Genomic DNA, 27,192 nt, shown 5'->3' with positions numbered 1-27,192 from the left:
GGGTGTTGATAAGCTATGCTTTGCCTGTTGGTAGGGTGTTGATGAGATATGCTTTGCCTGTCAGTAGGGTGTTGATGAACTATGCTTTGTCTGTCGGTAGGGTGTTGATGAACAATGCTTTGCCTGACGGTAGGATGTTGATGAACAATGCTTTGCCTGTCGGTAGGGTGTTGATTAGCAATGCTTTGCCTGTCGGTAGGGTGTTGATGAACAATGCTTTGCCTGTCGGTAGGGTGTTGATTAGCAATGCTTTGCCTGTCGGTAGGGTGTTGATGAGATATGCTTTGCCTGTCGGTAGGGTGTTGATTAGCTATGCTTTGTCTGTCGGTAGGGTGTTGATGAACAATGCTTTGCCTGTCGGTAGGGTGTTGATTAGCAATGCTTTGCCTGTCGGTAGGGTGTTGATTAGCAATGCTTTGCCTGTCGGTAGGGTGTTGATGAACTATGCTTTGCCTGTCGGTAGGGTGTTGATAAGCAATGCTTTGCCTGTCGGTAGGGTGTTGATGAGCAATGCTTTGCCTGTCGGTAGGGTGTTGATGAACAATGCTTTGCCTGTCGGTAGGGTGTTGATGAACAATGCTTTGCCTGTCGGTAGGGTGTTGTTGAGCTATGCTTTGCCTGTCGGTAGAGTGTTGATGAGCAATGCTTTGCCTGTCGTCAGCGTGTTGATGAGCTATGCTTTGCCTGTCGGTAGAGTGTTGATGAGCTATGCTTTGCCTGTCGGTAGGGTGTTGATAAGCACTGCTTTGCCTGTCGGTAGGATGTTGATAAGCAATGCTTTTCCTGTCGGTAGGGTGTTGATTAGCAATGCTTTGCCTGTCGGTAGGGTGTTGATAAGCTATGCTTTGCCTGTCGGTAGAGTGTTGATGAGCAATGCTTTGCCTGTTGGTAGGGTGTTGATAAGCACTGCTTTGCCTGTCGGTAGAGTGTTGTTGATTAGCAATGCTTTGTCTGTCGGTAGGGTGTTGATGAACAATGTTTTGTCTGTTGTCGCATACAGTATTTTATATTTGTTGCCTCAGTTTTCACCCTGTGCTCAGGAGAGGAATATTGTGGGGATTACCTTGTATCTGGTCCCCAGGGAGTCCCGGACTCGGCCTTGTCTGCGTCATCATTTGATGATTTCAACGGTTTACATCAAAATCCTGCCTGTGGTCGTCTGTACATGTACGAAGAAAGGTCGTCAAGCGAGTGTTCTGCACCTAATGCAGCAGCATGGTGTGGCAAAGTAGGGGACACATACCCCTATATACAGGTCAGTCGTGATACTTGATATTAGATTTTAACCTGTATATCATAATTCCTTATTGGACTATTTACCACGCATTTGGATTATAGATAACATATTTCCAGTGCTTGACCTTTGTTTGCATCTGAACATTTTACTTCAGATTGTTGCAAGTTTAAATATTGAACATTTCACGTGTTTTTTCTTCGCCGCATTGCAGTCTATACCCTTGTCTTTGGTAAAAGAAAAACAAAACAAAACCAACAACAACAAAACAAACAAACAAACAAACAAACAAACAAACAAACAAAACAAAAACAAAAAAACAAAGAAATGCTTTTGTTCGATACTATTTCAATGCTTAGGGATTATTATAAATATGAATACATTTGTAGTTCAGAAAACAATACTTCATCGTGTTACAATTACGGCGTCGATGAAAACAGGGTCACTAGTGACTCTTTATTTCCGCCGTTGCTATACAAATGTAGTTCTGTATAATTCATTAACGAAGTTTTTGATTTAAACATCTTATTCATGTAACAGTCATACAAAGTCTGCTTTTCCACTCTTTCTATATTCTCAGTTTCATTATTCTTCGTAAAACCACCATCTTATGTTGGAAATAGTCTGGATTTGATTGTGATTTTAGGTGAAATTTAATGATGTCAAAAAGATTGCTGGTGTGGCTCTTCAACGGCGTAAAGTACCTTATTTGACAAATCACGATGTTAGCACATATCAGGTTTTGGTCAGTGCAGACGGTGATGATTGGGAGTATGTGTCGTCAGAGGGCGTCGATCAGGTAATATAAATTATCATACTATTCTTTCAACTAAATATATGCCAGACCAGTCGGACAAATATGTAAAGACTGTAGAACTATCAAACCGCATTGTTGTATACGATGACATATGAGTGCAAGGATATAGCTAATTTCTAGATTCAATTCAATTTCAATACTTCAAGTTATATGATCTATGATTTTCACGTGTCCAGTTTCAGGGAAACGACTTTCAAGGTGAATTCATGCATTAAAAATAAACTTTGCATTGATTAGATTTTGCTGTTATAATTGTTTTCCATCAATTTGGTATTATCAAACCTATAACAATTACCGATTTTAAAGATACAAAAACTCATGTCTAGCGTAACATTCAAGTAAAAAATGCTTTGTTATGTTATTCTTTCTCATAATTTATGTATTAAGTATATATAAATCAATTTAAACCGATATATTTGCGTAGAAATTTCGAAGAGTCTTCGCATTTTAATAATTCAGAAAATATTTGTTGGCTTTCTTCTTTCATCCATATTGGAAAATAGTGAGTATGTCATCTACATATGTAGAATATGTGGTCAGTAACAAGCTCCGCCCTCCTCTCCCGGGGTTTGTCAATTGACGACAAGTTCAGTAAAAAAACTCCATCCTCCTTTCCCGGCGCTTTTCAATTGACGACGAGTTCGTAAACAAACTCCGCCCTCCTCCGTTGCTTGCCAATTGACGACGAGTTCGGTACCATATAAGTCCCGCCATTCTTTTCCGGGGTTTGTCCATTAACGACGAGTTCGATAACAAGGTCCGCCCTCTTCCTCCGTTGTATTTCAATTGAGGTCGAGTTCAGTAACTTGCGACCCAGAGGTGGAGGGCTAGTGATAAAGTGTCGGGACAACCACCCAAAGGTCAAAAATGACATACGTGATAAGTTCTGGATTGCACAGCGAGGTTTCTTGCTTCAAATTTTGATAGAATAAGTTAGCGTGACGTTCGTGTTCTTCCCCGTGTGTTGTGCACAAAAAGAAAATGGCGAAACCGATGTATATTTTTAGCTCACCTGCCCGAAGGGCAAGTGAGCTTATGCCGTGGTGCGGCGCCCGTCGTCCGGCCGTCCGGCCGTCCGGCGTCAACTTTTCATTTCAACAACTTCTTCTCAATAACCAAGAGGCCCAGGGACTTTATATAGGGCCTGTAGCATGCTGGTGTGAAGGGCTACCAAGTTTATTCAAATAAATGACATTGACCTTCATTCAAGGTCACATGGGTCAAATAGGCTATAATCTTCAAACGACTTCTCAATAACCAAGAGGCCCAGGGACCTGATATTAGGCCTGTAGCATGCTGGGGTGAAGGGCTACCAAGTTTGTTCAAATAAATGACATTGACCTTCATTCAAGGTCACATGGGTCAAATAGGCTATAATCTTCAAACGACTTCTCAATAACCAAGAGGCCCATGGACCTGATATTAGGCCTGTAGCATGCTGGGGGTGAAGGGCTACCAAGTTTGTTCAAATAAATGACCTTGACCACCATTCAAGGTCACATGGGTCAAAAAGGCTATAATCTTCAAACGACTTCTTCTCCATAACCAAGATGCCCAGGGACTTAATATTGGGCCTGTAGCATGCTGGGGTGAATGGCTACCAAGTTTGTTCAAATAAATGACATTGACCTTCATTCAAGGTCACATGGGTCAAATAGGCTATAATCTTCAAACGACTTCTCAATAACCAAGAGGCCCAGGGGACTTGATATTAGGCCTGTGGCATGCTGGGGTGACGGGCTACCAAGTTTGTTCAAATGAATGACCTTGACCTTCATTCAAGGTCACATGGGTCAAATAGGCTATAATCTTCAAACGACTTCTCAATAACCAAGAGACACAGGGATTTAATATTGGGCCTGTAGCATGCTAGCGTGAATGGCTACCAAGTTTGTTCAAATAAATGACATTGACCTTCATTCAAGGTCGCATGGGTCAAATAGGCTATAATCTTCAAACGACTACTTCTAAATAACTAAGAGGCCCAGGGACTTGATATTGGGCCTGTAGCATGCTTGGGTGAAGGGCTACCAAGTTTGTTCAAATAAATGACCTTGACCTTCATTCAAGGTCACATGGGTCAAATATGCTATACTCTTTAAACGACTTCTCAAACAGCAAGAGGCTCAGGTACGTGAGGTTGGGCCTGTCTGTAGCATGCTGGGGTGTAGGGTTACCAAGTTTGTTCAACTGAATGACATTGACTTACATTCAAGGTCACATGGTTGAAAAATGTTTAAATCTTGCCATAGCCAAGAGTCACCAAGACCTGATATTAGGCCAATAGTATGCTGGAATGTAGGACTAGAATATTTACTCTGATATTTGAATAAATTGGTTATCAGCATAGTATCTGTAGAAATGAACTCAATCAACTGCAAATTTGCTGTAGAGCTAGGTGAGCGATACAGGCCCATTGTACCTCTTGTTTTCTTTTTCAGACGTTTTATGGTCCGACAGACGCCGCGGAGGACACAATAACGCACAGCGTCTTTAGCTCACCTGTATTAGCTCGGTATGTCCGTATCAAACCCATGAGCTGGACTAAACCACCACCTTATCCACCCTGTCTGAGATTTGATGTTATCGGATGTGCCCAGGGTAGGTACATGTAATAGTCGTTGAATCAGTGAATGAACTGAAATAACGATATTGTCTGGCATATAAATGGGAGTGTTTGTAGATACACTGATATCTTATTGTCAAGGAAATTGACTGCTTTAAACAGCTTTAAGTTTTGACTTAATCTTTGTTAAATATTTTGGGTCATTCACACTGAAAAAATAATTTCAAGTTCAAATATCTCTCATACATAACCTACATTTTAAAACCTCTGGAATATTATAAAAAAGAAAAACGGATTTTGAAAATCCAATCGACTTGTGGGTTGCACCCCACACGTTCACAGACGAAACACTACACTTCACAAGTCGATCTCTTCCTTTCGTACGCTTGCCAATTCCATGAATGTAGGCAAGGGTTTTTGAGCAAATTATCTTGTCACCATAGCAGTGCCTTATACTAGTTTTAATTTACAGTATATATAAGAAACATTGCATTTGACTATGTTTGTCTAAATGTGAAAAAATGCGTTTCTGAAAGTTTTTGTGTGTGTAGTGTTGAATGGACACAGTTGAGAAGCTGTCATTTACTCAATATAAAGTTGAACCATAGATAAAGACTGTAAATAATGGGTTGAACCATACCTTATATCGTCCTTATGTAGCACACGCTCGAAATATTTTGAAAAACTGCAAGTTTAAAAGAGTTGAATGTGACTTCCCAAAACTGTATTATTACAATTAAAAGTCCTTCAGTAAGGACAAATCATCTTATATATGTATAGGTAATGAGAAAATCATTAACATGTCTACATATTTACATATACTCCCAATAAATGGGTTAATTATAATAAGGATTTATGGAAAGTATTAACAATGTATGGTCAGATATCTCTAGTTTACAATTATGTTCTACTTTGAATTAGTATACAATCATATTTTACTTTGAATTAGTGTACAATTATATTCTACTTTGAATCAGTGTACAATTATATTTCACTTTGAAAAATCGTTCAATTATATTCTACTCTGAATTAGTTTACAATTATATTCTACTTTGAATTAGTTTACAATTATATTCTACTTTGAATTAGTTTACAATTATATTCTACTTTGAATTAGTTTACAATTATATTCTACTTTGAATTAGTGTACAATTATATCCTACTTTGAAATAGTGTACAATTATATTCTACTTTGAATTAGTGTACAATTATATTTTACTTTGAATTAGTGTACAATTATATTCTACTTTGAATCAGTGTACAATTATATTCTACTTTGAATTAGTGTACAATTATATTGTACTTTGAATTAGTGTACAATTATATTCTACTTTGAATCAGTGTACAATTATATTCTACTTTGAATTAGTGTGCATTTATATTCTACTTTATCTTTTTCAAAATTGAATGTTTTAGGTGTCACTTTTGCTTGAAATGTAATAACTACATTGTGATATGAGCATACAGTATAGAGTATTCCAATGTCCCAGTTGTTGTGTTAAACTGTAGTACAAGATACCGGAAAGCGACGATTTGCTTACCTCCCTTTGCCAGCTGGATCCATCCATGAGAGCGATATGATAAAGGAAGAACATGCAAATGATCTTCGGGAATGTAGCATCCGGTGTCATCGTGACGTCACGTGTCGCTCGTTCTCCTACAGCGACACATACAGCCAGTGTAAGACATACAACGTCAACAAGTACACTCGGTTGGAGTCAGGAGTGGACGAGAAGATTTCGGACAAACCCAATCTCTACTACTTTGACATGAGTGAGTGTATTCTTAATCTTAATTATATACCAGGATTCGTGTTTCGTTTGAAAATAGTGAAGTTCTGTATCACCTGAAGTAGACATTATTCCCAGTTTCTTAATATTTCCCCAATTGAATACTAAAAGCATCTGCAGCACCTTGCTGTTCCCCCAACGTCAGCGTAAGTTAAGTAAATCTGGACCTTACTGTTTCAGCTTCAATAGACCTGCATATGATAATTGATCCAGAAACTCGGATTATTTACAAGGTTATTACCCAGCGGCACAACAAGGAGGAAGCTATGTTAGCTTGTGCCAACTTCGAGATGAGACTACTAGTAGTCAACTCTCAAGAAAAACTCGACCTCCTATATCGGGTGAAGTCATCTAGTCTGGCCCTCGGTAAGTCATTCGGTTGTCTATGTATTACACGGCGTTTAAAACGAGACTATCTATCAGTCTTTTCCTGAGTCATTGCAGCCTCTCCAACAACTTGCGTGAACTTGAAAACAAAGTTGATATGCACATGAGGATATATAAAATAGTTATCTAGTTGTTGCTTCAGCGGAAGTAACCATCTCAGTGATGACATGAGATTCGCAATAAGATGCGCAGAAGCAGGAGTGGATGTCTTCGGCAGTATGCTTCAGTGAGGTAGCACTATAAACCGGCAACAGTTCCGGACTATCTCAAAAAGACCTAGCGCGAACATACTGAAGCCTCCTAAAATATACACGTACTCACCACACGCATGCATATTGGACACACGGGAGGCCGTCCTTAAATGACATTAGCTGTTGATAGGACGTTAAACAAATAAAACCAAACCAATCGGTCAGTCTCCGGAACATATATCAAATTGTCCATTCTATATCTTCATGTGCATATTGTGCTTAGCAGTGTTTGTTTTCTCTAGTTAGTTCTCATGTGACCTTAGCTGTTGATAGGACGTAAGACAATGCAAAAATAATTTCATTGTTAACATAGAAACAAATTTTTATCCATTTCGCAGTGTGCAGAGTATGATGTTAAAACGTTAATCTATTTTAAAAACGAAACTTGCTAAGGAATCTTCATTTGTGCATCTATTGTAGGGTCTTCTGTGATGGAATGGGGAATCTTAATGAAGGTGACCTTTTTATAATGTAATGTAAAATTTACTTTAGCAACACTTCTAAACAAACAATGGCCATTGTATGATACCTCAGGAAGTAATTGTACATCGTCACAATATCGATATTCATTAAAACTGCACTGATAAGAACTCGTTCATCTATTAATAGGCACGTCATTGAGGGTGAATGGAGGATGGTATGCGTTTGAAGGAGTGGCCGGTTGGTGGGACGGAGGAAATCCACCTCGGCCTGTTAAGAAGGAACTGGTGAGATGGAACACCGCGATAGAGACCGAAGCTGATTGCTTACTTTACAATAGAAATGAACTCAGAAGGAACAAGTGTTCAAAAACGCAATTCTCGATCTGTGAGATATGACTTAATTGACACAATCTGACATAATTATGACAGTATATTTCTATTATTTATGTGTTATCAATAACACAAACATATTTGCATAATTTCTTTGTATAAATTGGCAGCTGGGTCGCCATTTGCCCACTTCTTATATAAACATATACATGTACCTGTATTTACATGTGCCTTTCCCCTTTTGTTACCTGTGTCACCTTAGCAACCTCAGGCCGGTGTCTGATACTTTTTCTTGTGATGGTATTACATTTTAATCAAAATTTCCAGGTTATAAAAAAATATTTTTATCTTATTTATCTATATATTTTGTTTTATATATTTTAAATAAATATATTACCAGGAGGAAATTGTCACATCTTTTTTCAATGAATTTATCTTTATCAACGTTGAATTTTAATCTCCTAGAAACTTACATGATGTTCATATATATTAATATTACCCTATGTATTAAATTTGATTTTTTAATTCTCAAATACTGAAATCAACTAATATCTTTAGCCCTCCATCTGATGTTGGTGGGCTATCCAAATTGTCCGACGTCCTTTGGCTGTGGTCCGCCCATCATCCGTCCGTAAACGATCCTTTCTATCGCTGTTTCTTGAGAAGTACTGTTATGATATGTTCCCATGAAGGTTTCCCTTGATCCACAGTTTGAGTCAGATCGGGAAAGAAAAATGGCAGACAACCAGCCATCTTGGATTTACACTGTTAAAATCTTTCTTAAACTTAATATGTAGGTTCATCATGCTATCAAGCGAGTAAGAGGTAAAGATGAAAGAAGGAAAAAGTAGAGAAAAGATATGTCTTTCAAAGGACTGAAATACAGATCATTCAATGGTGGTCACCAAGATCCCTATGGAACTCTTCTTAGTTTCATGATAATGAAAAAAGACATTTGCTGAAATGTCACTAGCATGATCCTGCCACTTTTACTTGTTTTGAGATATGTTATACAATCCATTAATTAACCTTGAGGAAAATATTTAAATGATGAGCATGTTCTTATCAGTATAATAATTATGTTTATAAACAAATGATTATTCACAGTACCAGCTTTCAAGTATCAACGCCTTTTTTCAGAATGATTATGAAAGTTATATTATAGAAGTTACCCAAGCGAATATCTACTACTTAGATGATGGTGGGTGTTACCTGTTACCAGTTGGTGAACACCCCTCTGCTGTTAATGGATATTGATTAGAATTCTGATGATCGAAGCTGATGATGTATAGCTCATTGAAGCCAAGTGCAGTATGAAGTCTTTTTTATATCGTGTTGTAAATAGGACTGTTGGAAACGGCCTATTGTACTTCTCTATACAATGCAATGATCACCGTCGAACTTCTATAAAAACTGATACAATCTACAGTGGGATGATAGAAATAGAAATGTTTATGAGACAGGCTCTATTGAATTTCACCTCGTGGTGAACCAAAACGAAAAAAAAAAAAGAACTAAAACAAAAATGGTGTCATCATTGTGAACCTGTTCTAGCCCAGCAAAGATTCCTCGAATCTGACCAATTGCAAACGCTAGACTACAGTGCCCGAGACATTGGCATATACTTATATGGACCAAGACGATGGCATATACTTAAATGGACCAAGACGATTGCATATATTAAAAACAGATACTCTTTGATGATGGAGATGACTCGCATATCATCAGTTTCTCGTTACTGCAGACAACCTGTTAGACCTTGTCAACGCCGACACCCTCTACTGTGATGGAACTTTTTTCACCTACTCCAGTTTTTCTGAAAGTTGTATGGGTAATTGGTTAATTTCATTAAAAAAATATGTAAATACGATACTAATTTTGTACCAATTTTTGTCTGTCCCACTTTTCACAGTCCACATGTAAAAGCTGCATATATCGGTCCCCCCACTTTCTACAGGTAGTCAATTAAATGCGCACGTATGAAAAAAATAATATGAATCTGACCGTAATTTGTTGGCCAATGTTTCACTATATGAACGCATTTCTTTGTTCTCCAAAAAGTGGGTAAATGGAAAACACATCAAATTGTCTTTTACGGAGAGATAGTGTTTTGGTCAGAAAATCAAAAGGTAACCAAATATGAACCAGCTATAGGTGTTCATCCTGTTAATAAAGGACTCACCTTCGGAGCACAACAGGCACGTCACAGGTAGATGTAATGCCTACCGTAGTTATTCTACTCTCCTCTAGGATTTACTTCAAAAACACAGTCAGTATTCAGTGGGAAATGTTACTAAGACAGGTTAGTCAGTCTACACACCTTCCATTCGGATCTCCCCGGCTTCCATTGATATGATTTAATGCAACCAATTTATAATAATGATTATATCAAAATTCTGATTTCCGATTTTCACGAAAATTGGTATATCGGTGTGATATGGCAGACTAAACACAATGATGATTAGACATTTATATTGATTTAATTGATTGGTCTTATTTTTAAGAAACCTTCCATGAGCAAAGGTCAACCAAGATTGTTAATTGTATTGCCCCAACCTCCAGGGACTCTTCAAAAGATGGAAATGTCGTAAGATGTTTCACTACCAATATTGTCTATTTGATGACCATGGAAAGGGGAAGGGGTAAACTTAGCATAGTTTATATAGGGAAATACCATTTTTGAGGATCATTAGTTGATTTGCCAATGGAAATAAATCAAAATTGTTTCGAATTATCAGTATAGGAAGGCAATTTGATGGTATGCACTTATTCGCTTTTGCGGATGGTCAGGGCCAAAATGCGTAATATTGACTGAAACATGAAAAAACGTCTTCTCAAAACCCAGATATGGAAGAATATTTTTCATATATAGAATGGTTTTCCGATACTTCACCAAAATGTAAATTTCAAGATCCTGGAGCCTTGCGTTTTTCTCCTGTGGAGGGGATAAACTTCATCATAGTTTATATCAGGAAAATAACATTTTTGAGCATCATCTGTTTTGCCCACGCCCATACTGGCGAGACTTCGATATATATGTTGACGAAGCGGTGTGTTTGGATTGTTGTGAAAGTCCTGTTACCGAAGATTTAACAACATATTTGGAATTACTCTGCAGTATGCATAGCGATATGTATGTCTTGACTAAATCAGTTTAAATGCGTTTCTATAGGAAAAATCATTATGTGAAATTCTGTGCACTTGCTCCATTTCAATTTCAACATATTTTATTGACATGATGTTAAGTCAATAGGATTGGACATCAGGCATAGCCTATCTGAGTCCTTTCCTTATAATTAACAGATGGTAAACAAACACAGACCTATATACATATATGGAAGGTTGGTGAGGGTATCAGGGGAGGTAATTCCTTAATAATTACAAGGATTTATTAATTTTAACATTAAATAGTAACCCTTAGGATATTTAGTTTAGCTGATTGTTTTATTATTTACTAAATGAATATTCAAACGTAGTGTATTTTGTAAAGTAGGTGTATCTATATGATGATATTGAGTTTATTCCCCCAACAGATACAGGCCATAAAGTCCATATGTTTAACACACAAGCCATCCACTGAAGAGGATCAAAATTCAATTTCATCCCATAGAAACATATTAAGATAGTAGAGTTACACCAACTCTTGAAAATAAAATGATTGTTTCAAAAAGACCTTTATAGGAATTACCTCACTTACATATAAGCACAAACAAATAAGGTTATAGATAAAATAGATTAACAGAAGATAAATTGTTAATAGACTGCCCAGAGTTCATTATTACATTAATCAAGTATATTTGGTAATCAAGAATAAATAGACATTATTCACTCAATTTCATATTACATATTCAAAACATGTATTTAGATGTCTATTTAATTATACTGCTGTATAATTGGAGTCACCAGGGGTTAAAAAAATATTAAAAATATTAGATCATTATATATCAGACATGATTTCAAAATCTCTTTGATTGCAGGATGAAATTTGAGACATGTGTCAAGATGCTAAAATTTTGAATATTATTACAAAGAGTACGTCCATTGACAATGACATTGGTACATAAATGATTATGATGTGGATGATTTAAATGTTGTATAAGTACTAGACGAAGATTTTGATATAAATTACATTCAAAGAAATAATGTGATATAGTTTCAACAGATTGATTGCATTGACACATTGGAGATTCAATTAGATGATCATTAAAACGGTCGTAATTTAGATTACTTACGTTGTTTCTTAATTGGCATAGAATAATGTTTATATCACGCTGGCCAGAATATTTAAATACATCAGTTGTAGTGGATATAATATGGTGATTGTTATTTAAAAGTTTTTTTAAATTGATTAGTGGAGTGAATATTACTGATTTCAGGAGCGAGTCTATTCATTTCATTTAACATGGATGGGAAAAAACTTTCAAAATAAGTTACTGTACGACGTAAAGGGGGGTCAAATAATCGAACTGTACGGAGTGGATATCTAACTAAGGTTTCATCATGAATATATGGTTCAATAATTTCTCTTAAGTAATCTGGGGTTTAATTATTTAATATTTTGAACATTAAGATAAGTTTGTGTTTTTGCCTTCTGCAACTCAATGATTGCTCCATTTCATTTCGGATTTTACTTGGCTAGATATCTAGATGCCTACACACGGACGGAATGACGTTTTAATCAATAAAAGACGACAAGAATAATATTTTCAGTACTATTTTTGTTTAATATATCCAACTAATTCATCTTTTTTCAATTTCTTCACTTTCATTCAAATCAAGTCATCAATCATAAATATTGCGGAGACGAACTTGATGCCATATTGTTTTGACTAGAAACGGGGCGTGGCTAAACACGATTGACCGCAGATTAGAACATGGTCCGTAACCAATCAAAACACGCGTTGCAAACGAATCGTGTTAGAATCAAAATTACGTAGAACTGTCAGTAAGGGATTGCAGTTTGATGGTATGAACATATTGGCCCTGGTGACCAATGGGGCTAATTGGCGGGTCAAAATGGGTAAAACTGACTGAATGTTTTACAACTCAGGTAACCGTTAAGGTCCATTGATCTCTTATTAATTATATTTCGCCACAAACAAATTTTTGGAAAGAGTAATAACAGTATTTTGGGTGAAAAATGTCATGTTTTAGTTTTTCGAATGGTTGCAATAAAACATATTTAAAACAAAGGATTTTTAAACATGATCATATATATATCTTATATGTAAGATTGCTTGTTAGGTTTGGAGAAATATTAGTACAGAAAGCTTGCTTAAAACTTATCTTGCTGAAAGATCGGGACAAGGGAGACATTTAAGGTAATGAAAATGTATCATGTTACTGACATTTAAAGTTATTGAATGTTGCATTTTGATAAACTCTCACAGAAGAACGCATTTATCGAGTCCAATAACAGAATAGGAAATTGTGTCATAAACACATAGATAACTCGTGTCTATATGGTAAGTTTGAATATTTACAGTACTACCAAAAGAGGAGATTAAATAAATATTAAAACATAGACGTGGTGGCGGACTACTCAAACCCCAACCTTCCTACAATATATCTAGAATGATAATAATCACACACTAACATATATCTATATAAAATTGTGTCCTTATGCTATATAGATATGATGCTAATAATAGAAATCATTGTTAAACTTGATTAACTGGGACAGTTCCACTGTGAACACTGATCAATACGAATCCATTTGTCACGTTGTGATTGGTTTTACACTCGTGGGATCACTGCCCAAAGATTTTCACATTTCTTGATGCGAAGAAGATGTAAATAATGAAGTGAATGCAATAAAACTTCCTGAAGACATAGATAAGAATACCACATTTATACTTTATATTGTGTATTGTCTCGTTGGTGGTCGGACTTGCCTTTCACCTAGACGACCGGGGTTCGATTCCTCGATCAGACGTGAAAAGGTATTGGGTCACCTGCCTCACCAGGCTGGTTTCTCCATGAATACTCCTCGCACGCCGTGAAAAGGTATTGGGTCACCTGCCTCACCAGGCTGGTTTCTCCATGAATACTCCTCGCACGCTTCCATTCGGGCCAACAAACGTTATTAATGTAAGTTGCTGTAACGTATTCAGCTATTTTTCTCAAATAAAGTTTATAATTTTGTATGTATATTGAAAGGACTGTCCCATAATGGATCATTCATTCACGGATTTTCAAATAAAAAAAAAGAAAAAATACAGACAAAAATTATGTATAGTAAATGGAAAGTATTACAATATCAATTTAATTTTCGAGGAATCTATATTTCGCGGTGATTATTTTCTTTTGAAAAATAACTACAGTAGAAGTAGTAGTTGTAGAAAATGATTCCGAAGCTGAATTAATATGCTACATTCAACATCGGGAAAGTCTTTTTTTAAACCTACTTTTGTGTGTTGTTGTTAAATGAATCGTGCCTGACAGTTCATTTCGAGGTATAGTCACTAAAAAACATGTTTGCAATCTATACCACCCAACATAAACATAAAAGTGCCACTCAGTACATGGTGTGGACACATCTTAGAACGTTAATTCGTCTCAAGGGAATATTGTTCCATTCCGTCAATGTGGCAATCATGCTATGTGGTGACCGAGCATTGTCTTGCTAAAATGAGGTAATGACGTATGAAATGTGGATGGACATGTGGGTATTGCAAGCGCTCTCTTTCTTTGATTGTGTGTTAAGCATTGCATCTTAGTCAATGGCGAAATGAAAAATGGTCCACATGAATATCTTATGTCGATGAACCCAAAGTAGATTGATTAAAAACTAATCCATACTAGCCTAATCAGGCCACGTGGTTTGGACTAAAGAAGTTCACAAATCCAGACAATGACCACGCCTTGCTTGGGTGATTTAAGGGTAGACAGTCGGTAAAGAAGATTATCTGCGCTGTACTATCTGGCCCCTGTTTCATCAACCTTCCTCAATTGTCCAAAGGAAATCATTTCTTCATTTAAGAAACAATCTTGGGAACTTTCCTTAAATTTTAGTATGCTTCCCTATGGAAAAAAACATAAGGTAAGGATTTTCCGTAAGATAAAATAACGAGTATTGATGAAAATGGGACCAGATCATAGACTAATTTTGTATTACCGGTACTGATTCAAGCATTTTATAGGGGAACTTTGTGCCCGGTTATTTAACTGTTGAATCAGTCCAGGGCTCCGAATAGGCTCATGTTAATAAGTATCCGAGATATGGACCGAAAGTCTAACTCTAGATAATAATGATAATAAAAAAACTGACAAATGTAAACATAGACCAATCTGATTAAAATACAGATCCTAATACTATCGTGTTAGTATTAGGATCTGTCTTTTAATCAGATTGAACATAGACAAAAGTACCCGGATACTGGTGTTCCGGGAAAGTAAGCACAAAGCCAAAGTAATTATAGATTAAACTTGGCGTCCATTTCTCATTACCGTTCATAACCAACTTTTACATATATTTTTGTGTCGAAAGAAGGCGATACAGCGTAAAGGAAATGGGATTTCAATAATAGATTTACTACCAACACAAGATATGTGGTGTTAAAACGACCGTAGACGTATCCGAATAGAAAAGTTACTATTCTGGTTCGAAGGAGAGTATGTCTTCAACCGTTTGAACTGTTAGGTGTATATGAATTATGTATTTATATAGACATTGCTTAAGTTAACGTGGTGACGTAAGGTCATACGATATTTGTTGCACAACTTAGAACGGGACAAGAACTGCAAGATGACGAGAAGGCTCCTGTCAATGGTAACTGTTTTACAACGTAAGTATTGTCTTTGATGCTAAGAGAAAAGAAGTATTCTATTGGTTGGGTTAGGTTGGGGTGTGGGGGGGTGGGGGGTCATATGATGCTAATTACTTTATCCGTGAGTCAATACGTCTGTGCGCCAACCCTTGATAAACTTGTAAACACGTACACGCTATAACATTAATACCAGGACAGATTATTATATACATCTATGTGAGCCTCCTCTCACTTTGCTTTTATTTTTGCTTGTAATAAGGATTCACTATGTCCCTGTCTAACAGTTTGGATGATCCAATGTACTTAATTTATAGATCTGGATTAATGATGCTAAACGAAGGTAATTGTTGGCGAGCAACACCCTATAGCACATAAGTATCCGTAATAGTATTAGGATTAGACATTCGATAAACAATCAGTAAATTTATATTTCTCAGGCTAAAAAGGGGCTGATTCAATTGGTTTTTGGGGCAAATTTTCAAAGGTAAAGTTTATAAAAATATTAAAGTGGCGAAGCCGTCGATGAAGCAGAAAACGCCTACTGTCGAACATTCGTTCGTCTCCATGCAGGTTATATTCCGGTGTTCTCTGTTGTCTTCAGTGTTCCGCCACTCACTCTTGCTGAATGATGACAGACAGATAACGGACGTCAAACTTGTTTATTCAACATAACACCATAGTTAAAACCATAGTTAACACCGTAAGAACTGAAATGTGAAACAAAATACTCTTATGAGTCCTAACATAGTGACAAATATTCTATTTCATACTAAACATACTGTTTTTCCTATATAGCTAACATTGTTGACTAGAATACTGAATACTAGTATCATAATATTGACAAATCAACAATATAATTACTTGAAAATTAAAGGTACATTGTACAATCAAAGACTTTGTTGTTACTATAACTATTGACATATTAACTCTGATATCAATTAGCCTCATCGTTAATGGTCATATTATCATGTCTGAGAACTGAACTCATAGACAACATTCTAATAGATAGTATTATAAACACTATAACAATTTAGTATTTAACTATTCACACATGTGATTAACAATTATAGATTGAATCATTACAATATATAGGTACTGTACTGCACACTATAATAGATCTATACTTGTACATGCATATATAAACTTACGCTGTGGTGACACCTAGCCTGACTTCTGATTTAAGGCATTTCAAAAAATAGGCTTGCACATGTGCTCTACAATTAAGTAAAATACATTGTGAGCAGTTACAACACTAATATCAATAGTAATCTACAAACATAGGGAAGTACTTATTACCCTTGGATATATATGAAGATATATGTATGTGGAGATTGTAATAAACTCAAACTGGCATACTATATTATTATATAACTACAACTACACAGTGTATACAAATAAATCACAGCAGCACTAAATACTGACATCTGTAATCATATGACTAGGAGACTGTAACTTTCCTTAACAGACTTAAAATACGCATTTATCGATAAAATGACAATTAATGGTAAATCAAACAATGGGAGGTAATGCTACACATTAATTTTACATTTTAGTTACACAAGTAAAAGGCTCCATGTAATCAGCGAGGCACTGTTTTGCCATACATATAAAATGGGACGAAATGACTTGCACTGTTTCGAAAAATACTAACATATCGCTTAACCGAACAATACTGAATTAATGTCTAAATTTGACAATCGAACGTCGATCCACATTACTTATGTGATATTTGTCAAACAATATATACCATATTGACATTGCAAAATATATCTAAAAAACTTACAAATGCACTGCGGTCTTGTAACGCTGTAAAACGTGTTTATAATTTCTGGCGTTCTTCTGCAATAAAAAGAGCGACACTACGGGGGATAACTTATGACAAACAACTACTAAATATCACGTACTGACGTAGGCTATACCAAGGGAGGTAATTCCTACTGCTGGTCCAGCACACTCCCCGTCTGATATTAGTAATATCACTATTTTCTACTACAAATTATAAATGTTAAACAACCAGAATACACAGTTCTTCATTTACAGAGTCCATAGTCTACTTTTCAAGAAGAAGAACCATTTCTGTTATGGGACGCGTTAACACAGTCACTCTGTTGTCCTTTGCGACGCGAACTTCAGCTTTGCGAACCCTATTGTCACATTCACTTTTAAACACAGTTTGAATGATTCCTAACGCCCAATCGTTGCGCGGTAGTGATTTATCTCTGAGAAGCACAATATCTCCTTCCTTGAGGTCTCGTTGATCATCCTGCCACTTCCTACGTGGCTGTAGGGTTTGAAGGTAACCTTCGCGCCATTTCTTCCAGAACATTTCAGAGAGGGCCTGGACTCTGCGCCAATGACCCTTATAGATGTCTCTTTCGGAGAAATTCAATGCTGTAACTGGGTCATAGTAATTCACTTTCTGATTCAGAAGAACAGCTGGGCTTAAGATTTCCGGGGATTTTGGATCATGCGAAATGGAGGCAACTGGTCGAGAGTTGACAATGGCGCACACCTCAGCCATGAATGTCACCAAAATCTCATGCGTTAGACTTTTGCCTGCAGCACCCATTAACATAGAATCAAGTATTCTCCTAACTACCCCAATCATTCGCTCCCACACTCCACCCGTGTGGGAGGAATGTGGAGCGTTGAATTTCCACACGATGCCAGAATCATTGAGATAAGAGGCAGTAGGTCCATCTCCAACATTAACGCTGTCAATGTGTAACTCGTTCACAGCTCCAACAAAGTTTGTCCCACAGTCTGAACGTATTTCTTTCACGTTGCCTCTGATAGCAACAAACCGTCGCAGAGCGTTGATGAATGATGAGCTAGACATTTCTTCTGTTACCTCCACGTGTATGGCACGTGTCGTCAGACACGTGAACAGCATTCCCCACCGCTTCGAGTTTGCTGATCCACCTCGCGTCTTCCTAGTGACTACGGACCAAGGTCCGAAGGCATCAACACCTACGGAGGTGAACGGAGGCCCTGGAACAAGTCGATCCTTAGGGAGATCAGACATCTTTTGATGTTCCAGGGGCCTTCGAAGTTTCCGGCACATAACACAGCTACTAATGATACTGGTGATCAACCTTTTAGCACCTACTATCCAGTAACCATTGTTTCTTAATGAACCTTCCGTGATAAGCCGTCCTTGATGATATACTGCTTTATGATGATGCTGGACTAAAAGCTTTGTCAGACAATGTTTACTAGGTAAAACTATGGGATTAGTTTCCTCGATAGGAAGATCGCTCTTTCCTAGACGTCCCCCTACACGCAAGACACCAGAACCATCCAGATAAGGGTCCAAATTCCTGATGTGACTTGACATGGGCACATGTTTTCCTTCCCTTAGACACAAAACTTCTTCATGGTAAGCATGCTCTTGAATAAGTCTAATGATAACAGCAGTAGATTCCTTGATTAGATGTGTTGTGCTCTCAGTCGGAGAGTCCGGGGTAAGTTTTCCCTTGAAGCGACGAGCAGCTCTCTTAATCAGGACTATGACATTCACTAGTTTGCGCCAGTTAGACAAATCTTGTAAGCGGTCAATGAAGCTTTCTTCTAAAACAGTTTTACGGGAAGCTACTGTGACTTCCGGTCGCAGCTCCTTGTCATCATCTGGCTCTACTAATGGAAACTCCCTTGGTGTTATAGCAAAGTTTTTATAGAGTTGTTCAGGACCTCGCAGCCAGTTGCTGTTTGCAAAATCCTCTGGCTTGGTGGAAGAACGAGTAGCAAGATCAGCTGGATTTTCTCTAGTATTGACGTATGACCACTGATCTGCTCGACAGCTGCGCAAAATCCTTTCCACGCGATTAGCAACATATGTGTAGAACCTGCGTGTCTTGTTATTAACATACCCTAAAACGACCTTACTGTCACTGTAGTACCTCACGGATTGTAGAGATATATGGAGAGATTCGCAAAGAAATTCAGCAAGTTCAACTGCCATGACGGCTGCGCACAGCTCAAGTCTAGGTATAGTGTGTCCTCTAACTGGGGCTATCTTTGACTTTCCTGCCGCAAAACCAGTATGGTATATTCCATCGTGTAAAGTAACCACATATGCCACCGTCGCAATCGCCTTCTCCGAGGCGTCGGAGTAGATATGTAGTTCTACCCCGTCCGATGTGCTGAGGGAAAGAGGAACGAACATTCGTTGAATGGAGATGTCCTTCAGTTGTTCCAGAGACCTTGTCCAAACATTCCACTTTTCCAGTTGCTCTGTAGGTATAGGTTCATCCCATCCGGTACCAGTAGCAATCTCCCTGAAGAGAATACGACCATGGATTGTGATTGGTGATAGGAAACCGATCGGGTCAAATATGCTGTTTAAAGTGGAGAGCATGCCCCGACGGGTTTCCGGTTTAGTATTGACCTGGATATCGAACTTGAAAGAGTCTGTGTTTAGGTCCCAGGACATGCCCAAACTGTGCTGTACCGGCAGTGCATCCTTGTCAAAGTTCAAAGATTTCAATGTTTGACACTGATCTTCTTCATGAAAGGCGTTCATCACCTCAGGGTTGTTTGAGGTTATTTTATGCAAACGAATGTTTCCGTTAGTCTTCAACACCAACTGGGTACGTTTCACGACATCAGCTGCTAGTTGTGCGGTAGGACGAGATAGCAGACAGTCGTCGACATAAAAATCCTGGTTAACTAGATCCTTGACATCTTTCTCGGCATCCTCAACCGCTTTACGTAGGGCGTAGGTGGCAACAGCTGGTGACGGGCTATTACCGAATACATGCGCTCGCATTCGATATTCTATTAGTTCCTCAGTAGGATCATTGTTCCTGTACCATAGGAAACGCAGGAAATCTCTGTGTTCTTTCTTCACGAGAAACCTGTAAAACATTTGTTCCACATCGGCAGTCACTGCATACAAATCGTTTCTAAAGCGAAGGAGAATTGACAGTAAACTATTGGTAAGGTTAGGTCCAGACAGGAGAGTTCCATTAAGAGAAATGCCTTCGTAAGTCGCAGACGAATCGAATACTCCCCTGATCTTATCGGGCTTCTTCGGATGATACACCCCGAATATGGGCAAGTACCATACCTCGTCAGTTGTAGGTGGGGCTACCTCTGCTGCTTTAGAGTCAAGGACCTTTTGCATGAAGGATACAAAATGCTCTCGCTTAGTAGGGTTCTTCTTGAGAGATGCATCCAGGATCATAGCTCTCTTCCATGCAACAGGTCTGTTGTTGGGCATTCTAGACTTTGGGTATCGAAAAGGTAAAGGTGCTGTCCAAAATCCTTCTGTATCTTTATGGCACTCTTCATTCATTACATCAAGGAACTGACGATCTTCAACAGACAGACTGACCTTCTCATCATCCTTCGTTTTAACAAAGATGTGGTCGTTCTCCGAACTCTCTTTAGTATACAGGTTGAAGTCACACGGTTGGAATATAGAACCCCTACTGTTGATTATAGCAGTTTTCATTACCTTGGCAGTACTAGGAGGGTGCACTTTGCCTAAGCAAACTTCCCCTATAACTACCCATCCTAAGCTCAACTTCTGTGCAAATGGCGCTCGTCTAGGTCCTACTATCTGCCTTTGAACTTGATGTGCCTCGGGTAAATCTCTTCCAATCAGAAGCCCTATGTGACAATCCGATCGGAACTTAGGAATATGGTCTTTCAGTTCCTTTAAGTGGCTATGATGTAGAACAACCTCTGGAGTAGCTGCCTCAGATCTGTCTTGTGGTATATCATCACATTCTATAGTACTCGGTAGTAAGTGACTCGAAAATCCATCAATCGAACTAACGACTAATCCGTCAGCCTTGCGTCCAGAAGCTTGAGCAGTTCCGGTACATGAAGAAATAGTGTAGCAGTAATCCTCGCCCTGCACTCCTAGTTGGTCAAGAAGCTCTGGACTAATCAGTGTCCTATTACTTTGGTCGTCTATCACTGCGTAAACTGTAATGGCCTTTTCTGGTTGCTCAGCCGGAAACACATTTACCAGTAAAGTTTTAGCACAGGATCTGCCACCGATTCCTTGTCCACATACTGCAGTACACTTCGTTGTTACACTTTGAACTTGCTCCCCGCCATGAGGAATCATTTCTGAATGGCTAAAATCCTTACGCTCACTCTCATTAGTTTGATGTAAACCAGTAGGGTGTTGTTTGCTTCCACATTGCTTACATTTAATGATGGCCTTGCATTCTTTAGCCATGTGTGAGTTAGTCTCACCACATTTGAAACAGATCTTATGTTCTTTCAACAAAAGTTTCCTCTCCGCCAAAGGTTTCCTTCTGAATTCTCTGCACTCATTGAGGGAATGAGTCGTGGAGTTATGAACTGCACAGAATTTGACATTAACTTCCTTTTCTCCCGAATTAACTTCCGTTTTCTTCACTGTGATTGGTCTGTAGACGTTGGTTCTCGCAGGATTCCTGGAATCTTCTCTGGTCGACTTTTCGTTTTGTAACACGAAACTTGGATCATTCATCAGTCGGGCCATTTCCTTTATAAAGGTTACAAAAAATACGAAAGGAGGGAAGGCAACATGTCTCGTGTTTTTGTATGAAAAGGCTCGATCGGTCCACTTAGATTGTACACGTGTCGGCAGTTTTGTCAATACCGGCCTCACACCTAATGGAGAGTCATAATGCGACAAGATCTGGTGATATTTAGGATCATCCTTCAATACTTCGATTTCTGTGAGAACATCTGCAAGTTCATACATCTTGGTCTTGTCAATAAGTTTAGGAAAACTATCTAATTTTGTTTGTAAAGCTGCCTCTACTGCTTCAGCACTGCCATACCTTTCGTCAAGGCGTTCCCATAAAAGTTTCTTGCCGAGAGCTGGATTGCTGCCATTACTACTCCTTATACTTGAAGCATATGTCGATGACACAGGACCCAGCCATTTCACAAGAAGATCAAGTTCTTCACCTGGTGTAATGGAGGCTTCTTTCATGACTGACTGAAATGTAGTTTTCCAGCTAAGGTATGAATTGGATTTGTCGTTGAAATTCATAAGTCTTGAGGATGCGAGTTCCTTGCGCATGAGGAAGTTTACTAATGAAGGTACAACTTCATCCTTGGTCGTAGTTACCGGTACAGGCAGTGAGACTGTAACTGGGTTGTTGGTTGGTTCCACTATCAACTCAGTGCTCTCAGTGCCTTCAGTGCTTTCAGCACTTTGATGTGTGTTGACATAACTCCTAGTACGCTCATAAGCACTTTCAACTCGTTTAGGTAAGGTAAAGTTCTCAGACTCACTGCTATCTCCCTGGGAGCTTAACTCTTCATACACAACTGCTTCGGCTTCAGCCTCTGCACATTCTCTCTCCTCCTTCACAATATTCAAGTCTATTTCCAATTCCTGTCGATGACGTTGTGACTTAGCTTTGGAAACTGCCTCCTGTTCGGCCAACACAGCTTGTTGTTTAAGCAGCATGGCTTCTTTCTTCATGAACTCTTTAGCCGCCTTGGCCTTCTCAGCTTTAGCTCTAACTCGCAATGCTTCGGAGTTAGAACTAGATGTACGACTAGATTTAGACCTGTGAGACCTGTGACTGCTTGAATGCTGTGATGCCCTCTCTGCAAGTAATTCTTGTTTAGAGTCCAACTGCTTTAGGATGCTCTGAACCAATTCATCACACTTGCCATCTTCGTGAGTGTGGATCGAAACGAGACGAATACTTTCATCTGTGTAATTTGCATGAAGGTAACTGGTGAAATCTCTACATGCCAATCTATATTTCCCATATATCAGGCATAAATTCCTCTTAGTCTCATTGAGAGCTTCTAAGGTTTCCTCAAAAGAACCAGTTCTTTTGTTTATGTACTCATATACATCTTGCCAGGTTGATCTGATAAGCGTCTGATACTTCTCTACCTGTTTACCATAGTTTTCTGCAGCTTTAGGTGTCAGGGTCCTAACTCTCTGCTTTCTCTCTGGGGTAGGAACCTCGTCCAGGTTTTTATCAGCTGTGGTAAGCTGCTCATCTAATGTTTTCTCAGCGGTAGACATGCTGAAACTCTTACCTTAAATCAACTGGCTTCAGGATAGTCAGTGTCACAGCTTCTTACTGTTCCGCCACTCACTCTTGCTGAATGATGACAGACAGATAACGGACGTCAAACTTGTTTATTCAACATAACACCATAGTTAAAACCATAGTTAACACCGTAAGAACTGAAATGTGAAACAAAATACTCTTATGAGTCCTAACATAGTGACAAATATTCTATTTCATACTAAACATACTGTTTTTCCTATATAGCTAACATTGTTGACTAGAATACTGAATACTAGTATCATAATATTGACAAATCAACAATATAATTACTTGAAAATTAAAGGTACATTGTACAATCAAAGACTTTGTTGTTACTATAACTATTGACATATTAACTCTGATATCAATTAGCCTCATCGTTAATGGTCATATTATCATGTCTGAGAACTGAACTCATAGACGACATTCTAATAGATAGTATTATAAACACTATAACAATTTAGTATTTAACTATTCACACATGTGATTAACAATTATAGATTGAATCATTACAATATATAGGTACTGTACTGCACACTATAATAGATCTATACTTGTACATGCATATATAAACTTACGCTGTGGTGACACCTAGCCTGACTTCTGATTTAAGGCATTTCAAAAAATAGGCTTGCACATGTGCTCTACAATTAAGTAAAATACATTGTGAGCAGTTACAACACTAATATCAATAGTAATCTACAAACATAGGGAAGTACTTATTACCCTTGGATATATATGAAGATATATGTATGTGGAGATTGTAATAAACTCAAACTGGCATACTATATTATTATATAACTACAACTACACAGTGTATACAAATAAATCACAGCAGCACTAAATACTGACATCTGTAATCATATGACTAGGAGACTGTAACTTTCCTTAACAGACTTAAAATACGCATTTATCGATAAAATGACAATTAATGGTAAATCAAACAATGGGAGGTAATGCTACACATTAATTTTACATTTTAGTTACACAAGTAAAAGGCTCCATGTAATCAGCGAGGCACTGTTTTGCCATACATATAAAATGGGACGAAATGACTTGCACTGTTTCGAAAAATACTAACATATCGCTTAACCGAACAATACTGAATTAATGTCTAAATTTGACAATCGAACGTCGATCCACATTACTTATGTGATATTTGTCAAACAATATATACCATATTGACATTGCAAAATATATCTAAAAACTTACAAATGCACTGCGGTCTTGTAACGCTGTAAAACGTGTTTATAATTTCTGGCGTTCTTCTGCAATAAAAAGAGCGACACTACGGGGGATAACTCATGACAAACAACTACTAAATATCACGTACTGACGTAGGCTATACCAAGGGAGGTAATTCCTACTGCTGGTCCAGCACATTTAGTGTCAGTTAAAGTTTTTTTTTTTTTTTTTTTTTTTTTGAAAATCAGTAGAAGTATTCATTCTGTTCCTGTTTAACTTTCTCTGCAACAAATCTGTAACAAAGCAAAAATATCAAGCTAAAATGTTCGTGTAGTTTAGATTTGACAGTCATAGAATAGTACCTTCTAAAAATAAATGAGTAACACTTATGATGTCATTGTATGTATGTGACGGATAGCCCGCACTCGCGCTAATCCAGTATTCCAGTGTCATTTCTTATCAAGAATAGTCAAATTGATGACTTCTCATGGCGTGTTTTGATGATAAAATTCATAAGGATATAAATATCGTTGACGTTCACAGAATCATTGCACTATTCTTTGATCTTCAGGTAGATATTGGTAAACTGTTTCATTAGACCGTAAATGTTTCTTCTTCACTCTGTTGCTAACATGAAAATATCATGTCACATAGAAGTCCTGCATGGCTTCTAGGTTCAATGGATTCAATAACATCCGTACAAAGAGTAGTCTTACATCACAAAATTACCAGCTATTTCTGCTTGAACGTAAATCATGGTATTCAGGTTTAGTTAAACCTTGGGGACATAAGTCCATCAGCAGTGTATAACATCTGCAGTCCCAAAGAAATGCACAAACTACACACACGAATGATTACATGGAAGCACCATGCTTTTATAATAATGCAGAACAAACAAATCGGATACCGCAGTCCAGTGAGCCTTGTTTGATATTAGTTTAATCCGAAGGGATGAAGCATATGCATTTTAGCTCCGCTTATTTGAAATGTTTGTCTTTCCCAGCCTTAGAAATCATCATAATCTGTAATATGAACGTAAATTTTATGACGACGAACGTTTCTGAAAATGGTATTGCTTCCATGGTTAATTCATCAATCAGGTGTTCATGATGATTTTGTAACTAGACTACCATGAGGATAGAGGATTCTCAACTATACCTGAAAATCATATTCACGTTTGAAGAAATCGACATGAATATATAAGTGTATGTGTAAGTCAATGCCCCTGATGAGAAAAGTGAAGTTGTGAAGAAGTTTTGTGTAAATTGTCTTTAATGTGGTGGTAACCTGTATCCCATGATACCGTTATCAGGAATATTTCCTGTTTCAGTCTTGACGTTGTGCAGTGGAGAGATGTATTGTTCGGATTATCTCGTCTCTGGACCCCAGGGCGTCCCGGACTCGGCAATGTCGGCATCCTCTTTTTATGAATTTAATGGCAGACATCACAACCCAGCCTGTGGTCGCTTGAATATGTACAGTGAGAGGTCGTCCAGTGGATGTCCAGCATTGAACGCTGTAGCTTGGTGTGCTTTACGTGGAGATCCCAAACCACATGTTCAGGTGGAGTTTGACAATGTGTAATGGATATGTATATTAGTTCCCATCGCGAACCCAGTAGGAAAAACTATAGAACTGCGCTGTGTCCGTCCGTCACGCCCTCCTTAGCTTATCTGGGCTCTATAACATACATTACTCGATGCACGTGCTCATGTTTCATCTGTATCCGATTGAAAAATGTAATTTGCTTAATGGTCTTGTTTGTAATGTTTTAGTTTTGGGTTGGTATCTACCAACTATAGTCACCTATATGTTATTATATATTGTTACACCTATAAGTCTTTGATCTATGAAATAATAATAATAAAAACCTTCAAGGTTTGTTTCTGTCGCATGTAAATAAGGAAATGGTTTTTTTTCTATCTTCATTCATTTGCTACAATACAATCTCATTTTCAAAAACTTGCTATTTATATCTTTTTTAAGTTTTGCAAATATGACAACTACGTAAATATATTCTTAAAAAAACATGAGAACCAAAACTGTCTTGTTTTACCGCTAACAATTCTCTTGTGCTTACAATTCTCTTGTCAGTTATACTGCACAATATGGAACTGAACTCAACTTAACGTAATTGATCTTTTGATCTTTGAAGGTGCAGTTCAATAATCTTAAAAACATCGTTGGTGTGGTGCTTCAACAACGTTACCCAGTAAGCGATTGGCATGGCAATGACATTCGTACCTATCACGTTCTCTACAGTACTGACGGCGAGGAGTGGGATTACGTGATATCAGACGGCCATAACCAGGTAATATAACATTCTTATTATTCATCAATATTTTCATAGCATGTTTAAAGAATAATTTAGAATTGGTGAGTTTTGTCTCTTAAAAAAGAGGTTATGAAATTAC

The 27,192-nt window shown here is 37.8% G+C and overlaps 2 protein-coding genes across 3 annotated transcripts; one reads left to right on the top strand and one right to left on the bottom strand.

The window, feature by feature from the left end:
• The first annotated feature begins 635 nt into the window (after positions 1–635).
• On the top strand, positions 636–8,118 carry LOC117326532. The gene is made up of 7 exons (XM_033883288.1): positions 636–723; positions 1,023–1,255; positions 1,881–2,033; positions 4,493–4,652; positions 6,127–6,390; positions 6,588–6,773; positions 7,655–8,118. Exons 1-7 carry the CDS (start codon positions 636–638, stop codon positions 7,861–7,863), a joined length of 1,293 nt encoding a protein of 430 aa, XP_033739179.1. The 3' UTR covers positions 7,864–8,118.
• Positions 8,119–16,175: 8,057 nt separating this feature from the next.
• On the bottom strand, positions 16,176–21,033 carry LOC117326036. 2 transcript variants are annotated; one of them, XM_033882621.1, is made up of 3 exons: positions 17,350–21,033; positions 16,715–16,780; positions 16,176–16,273 (listed from the first exon to the last, which is right to left on the bottom strand). In XM_033882621.1, the coding sequence occupies exon 1, from the start codon at positions 21,019–21,021 to the stop codon at positions 17,617–17,619; it is 3,405 nt and encodes a 1,134-aa protein (XP_033738512.1). In that variant the 5' UTR covers positions 21,022–21,033; the 3' UTR covers positions 16,176–16,273; positions 16,715–16,780; positions 17,350–17,616. The 2 variants fall into 2 exon arrangements, with proteins under 2 accessions (XP_033738512.1, XP_033738511.1); XM_033882620.1 differs by having other exon boundaries at positions 16,212–16,780.
• Positions 21,034–27,192: the final 6,159 nt, after the last annotated feature.

Source organism: Pecten maximus, chromosome 4 (genome assembly GCF_902652985.1).
Source record: "Pecten maximus chromosome 4, xPecMax1.1, whole genome shotgun sequence".
Classification (NCBI taxonomy): domain Eukaryota; kingdom Metazoa; phylum Mollusca; class Bivalvia; order Pectinida; family Pectinidae; genus Pecten; species Pecten maximus.
This window is presented reverse-complemented; position numbering and strand designations above follow the sequence as displayed.

What these genes read in the sequence shown, in the direction of transcription:
- LOC117326532 (XM_033883288.1), top strand. Translation starts at nt 636, where the DNA reads ATGAGCAATGCTTTGCCTGTCGTCAGCGTGTTGATGAGCTATGCTTTG. An exon ending in CGTCAGAGGGCGTCGATCAG is followed by an intron (nt 2,034 to 4,492) that starts GTAATATAAATT and finishes TTTCTTTTTCAG; the next exon opens with ACGTTTTATGGTCCGACAGA. An exon ending in TGTTATCGGATGTGCCCAGG is followed by an intron (nt 4,653 to 6,126) that starts GTAGGTACATGT and finishes GTTAAACTGTAG; the next exon opens with TACAAGATACCGGAAAGCGA.
- LOC117326036 (XM_033882621.1), bottom strand. Translation starts at nt 21,021, where the DNA reads ATGAAAACTGCTATAATCAACAGTAGGGGTTCTATATTCCAACCGTGT.